Source organism: Cynara cardunculus (genome assembly GCF_001531365.2).
Source record: "Cynara cardunculus var. scolymus isolate 2C chromosome LG 8, CcrdV1, whole genome shotgun sequence".
NCBI classification, from domain to species: Eukaryota; Viridiplantae; Streptophyta; class Magnoliopsida; order Asterales; family Asteraceae; genus Cynara; species Cynara cardunculus.
The window spans coordinates 25,284,261-25,288,769 of record NC_037535.1 but is presented as its reverse complement, the minus strand read 5'-3'; the positions used below and the strand labels follow the sequence as shown (position 1 = coordinate 25,288,769).

Genomic DNA, 4,509 nt, shown 5'->3' with positions numbered 1-4,509 from the left:
TCTATCATATGATATATTTATCTCTATCATCATATCTTTATTAAAATTTATTGTTTATATTTTTAATGAATAATTTTTATTATTTTTTAATATAAAAAAAATAGTAAAAGAGTTTCTAAATCCAAAATTATGGAGAGGATAATGAAGTGGTGTCAGTGACTGAAAAGCGTGGGGTTGAGCCACGTTTATGGTTTGACTTGATCTTCACGTCACGTTGGTCCATAAGCCACAAATGAACGGTCAGGATCATTTATCTGCATCTCATTATTGTTATACAGCTTTGTTCCGACGCAATAATCTATGCGGCGGCGGACGCCTTTTTTTTAGCTTCCGAAGCGTCGCCATTCTTAAATGGATAAGTATTTACGAAACCGTACGAATTAATTAGGTTTTTAAACTATTTTTTTATATTAAAAAATTATTAATTTTTTTTTAATTCATTAAATTTTTAAATATAAAAATCATTAAATTTTCTTGTTTTAATAATTAAGCCTTTTTAAATAGTTAAAACATCCAATTTCTAAAAATTGATTATATACATGCTTTATTTTAAGAATAAATGGCATGAAAATGTAACTAATTTTAACTTGATTTCTATTTTTGATAACGTATTTTCAAAATTTTTATTTTGGTATCTAAAATGTAAAATTTTAAATATTTAAATACTCATGTAACTGATTAAAACATTAACCGTTTATTATGTTGATGTGACGAATAATGTGGTATCTAACTCAATATTATTTTGCTGATGTGGTTATTGCAATGAATTTTTTTAATCTAAAATTAATCTTTTTTAATCTAAAATTAGTTATCAATCGGTTACCCGGATAATTAAATGTTTAAAACTTTACATCCTAGATACCAAAATGAAAGTTTTCAAAGTAAGTTACCCAAAATAAGAATCAAGTTAACCAGTTGAAGACTAATATATAACGTGATTTATCCCAATGTCACTACCTATGCAAGTCTCCCTTCTTTCTTGCACATTGCCGTTTACTAAATGCTTACACGGGTAAATACTTACTGAGTTACATTATCTTACCGGATGAATACGATAAAGACCATGAATCTTATCCGGTAAGAGCGAACATAAGGACCTAGAATCTTACCCGTTAAGTGAGGACGATGACTCTTACCACGATTAGTGCTTACCGGTCAATTGTTTCGTACAATATCGTTTTGATGGACTAAAATCTTACCTGGTAAATATGTGATATTGTTGAATTTTAACGGTAAGTGCTTACCAGATAGAAAAACTCAAATTCAACCTAGAATACCAAATGACACCTTCACAATTTCCCCTAATTCATGGATTTCAGTTTTTCAATTCATCAAATTAAGAACCATCTTAAAAGTCGACAATGGTAGTTCTTACAAGAACCTTCTTTTTGTAAGTCCTATTACTTTAAACATCAATTATTATTATATTAATATATATTAATAATTACAAAATAAAAAATAAGAAAAATGTCACTTCTCTCAAACTTCGTACTGAAAATCAAGGTTTTTGTCCAAAAACTCAATAATAACATGTATCATGGGCAAATTGTATGAAAAAGTACAATACTTTAACATGATTCATATTATAACGTACATTCAAAACTTCTATTTTTGTATCTAAAATGTAAATTTTAAAACATTGAAGTACTCAGGTAACCGGTTGAAGCCTAATTTTAAATTAAAAAATCTATGTCACCAACCACATCAACAAATAATATTGAGTTGGATACCATATCATTCCTCAGATGAACATGATTTGATTAATACTTCAACCGGTTACCCGGATACTTAAATATTTAAAATTTTACATCTTATATACCAAAATGAAAATTTTAAAAATACATTATACAAAATAAAAATCAAGTCAAAATACGTTATTTTTTAATTTAATTTGTGTTTTATAATTGACTTCATGCAAAATTCCATTCGGAAATAGACCAGTAAGTGCTTGGATAATAAGTTAAAAACACATATCTCTGAAAGAGAAAGAGAAAGAGAAAGAGTGAGTGGGTGTCGTGTGGTGCTCGTCATCTTCACGCACACTTGATCTTCAAATATCGACCTCCATCGATCTCTCTGGATTCTTCTCTGATTTCTGTTTTCTTCCTCTCAATCGCCGCCACCGGAAGCCACCGGAATTTTTTATTTTGGAACCAAAAGTATCAATGCATCGACACCCATCATCGACGGCGTTTTCATCTCCGATGGATCATATGAACCCTAAATTCCCAGACCACGAGCATCATCTCAAATGTCCGCGGTGCCAATCCAGCAACACAAAATTCTGTTACTACAACAACTACAATCTCTCACAGCCTCGCCATTTCTGTAAAAACTGTCGTCGTTATTGGACTAAAGGCGGAACACTTCGCAACATCCCCGTCGGTGGCGGGACTCGCAAAATCACCAAACGATCTTCAAATCCGAACAGACGCACTTCACCGGCGATGGCGCCACCACCTCCAATTCCAGCTGAGCAACAACCGAAATCCGAACCATCGTCTATTGTTTACGGATTTGGTAATCAACAGATGGAAGGTGATGGTGGTGGAAGCTTCAGTTCGTTGCTGGGATCGAGTTCTATGGGAGCATTTGGAAATTTGTTAATGGATGGTTTGAGTTCGAATCTAGTGAGTAAATCCGACGATGATGATGTGTTGATCCGAAATCCTGTTGCGGATGAATTTCGAAGCAGTTTTTTGAGATTGAATGATAACAACGATCAGAAGGAAAGTGGAAATGGAAATGGAAATGGAAATGGAGGTGGAAGAGGAGAATCGAGCTGTTGGAATGGAGGAGAGAATGGGTGGCCTGATCTATCCATTTTCACACCAGGTACGAGCTTCCAATAGATTTTAGTACTAATTTTAATTAATTAACTGAAATTGTAGTAGATGATGATATGAAATCCAATGGATCAATGAATTAATCGTATAATATAAGTTTGTGAGGTTTGATTTGAATTTTAATGGCGGATCATGAAATCAATCAATATTTACTCTCAAACCTCCGTAACAACCTTTTACATGTTAATAAAATTTGTTTGATTTTGGATTACTTGTCCTTGTGATGCCATTTTTAACCATTCTTCCATGTAAAGAAGAACTTCATTTATTGGTTAAAATGTAACGAAATTTGTTATATTTGTTTATAAGTTTTGGATGAGTTTTTTCTCTGGTTTGTTGTAGAATGATTAAGATGCTCTTATAATATAATTATTTACAATGAAATTAGGGTGATGAATGGTTAATGAATCTCATGATATAAAATTATTCATATAGTTTTAGAAACTTTTTTTATCGAACAAGGTTTACCTCTAAACGGTTTAGTGGCTGACTTTTTATTTAGGTTTACTTCTTAATAAAAAAAAGCTATCACAAACACCCGTTATACGTGTAGCAAAAAAGCTTTATTATAACTTAACAAATGACATGTGTCATTTATATTTTCAAAATCTACCAAATATTGATAAAAAAATATGATATTATGTGTGTATGTATAATGTTTCTTTACATCAATTAAACATAATTTGTACCCAAAAATCAAATGTGGTGTTTGATTGGTTTGAGTTTGGACTTCAAAGGTAAAAATCTTTGGAGGTCCGAGGTTCAAATCTAAGGAGGAATAAAAAGCTTTTTATGACTACGGATGTTTAAATGTTGTGACTTCGGGCTACCTGCAAAGCAAGTGGTCGTCTTAGGATTAGTCGACTCGTATAGCTGGTTAGATATCTAGTGGTCGTTTTAGGATTAATCGATTCGCATAGCTGGTTAGATATCTAGGTTAATAAAAAAAAAGTATTATTTTTAAATGGGTGGTATTCGCATCCCATGTCATTTGAGAATTAGAGCGAGTCATATGTATTTGAGGAAATCAGTTGGTTATATTCAATCTGTACTATATATTACTACTAATGTATGATTTAACTTGATTTTAATAGGTGGGAAATGAATTTTTTACTTACTAATTTCCTGTCACACATACGTTAATATTTGAATGCAAGGATGATTTGACACATAGATTAAAGATATGTATAGGGGTGGATTAAATACACCCCTATGCATTGCTTAATGCATTCCTATCCATGAATTTCTTCCTCACATACATCAATATTAATACATGTTTTTTACATTCTTAATGCTTGAATGACCTGATTCTAACATCAAAAAGGGTGCCATTATCACTCCCCTATGTATAACATTATCCAAATAAATATGCACTTGAACATGTATTCTCACTTATTCCAAGTCTTTAAGATCGTCTCTTCAATTGTGAATGTGACAAAAATAGTTTAAAAAAATAAACAACCAAATCTCTTCTCGATGCTTCTCATCTAATAATCCATGATTAAAGCATTTTCTACTAAATAAAATTAACATGTGATATTTATTTATTGGTTGGTTTATTTTATAGTTTTTAATTCCATATAAATAAAACATACTATTTTTATATTTATTTTTGTAATTTGTTTTATTTGAAATTTAATTTCATTCCAAATATGATGAAATA

At 31.0% G+C, this 4,509-nt stretch overlaps 1 protein-coding gene across 1 annotated transcript; it reads left to right on the top strand.

Annotated features, from left to right (window-relative positions):
- Nucleotides 1–2,023: 2,023 nt before the first annotated feature.
- LOC112517079 (dof zinc finger protein DOF3.1-like) lies at nt 2,024–2,963 on the top strand. The gene has a single exon (XM_025124397.1). The coding sequence runs from the start codon at nt 2,166–2,168 to the stop codon at nt 2,850–2,852; it is 687 nt and encodes a 228-aa protein (XP_024980165.1). The 5' UTR covers nt 2,024–2,165; the 3' UTR covers nt 2,853–2,963.
- The last annotated feature ends 1,546 nt before the right edge of the window (nt 2,964–4,509 follow it).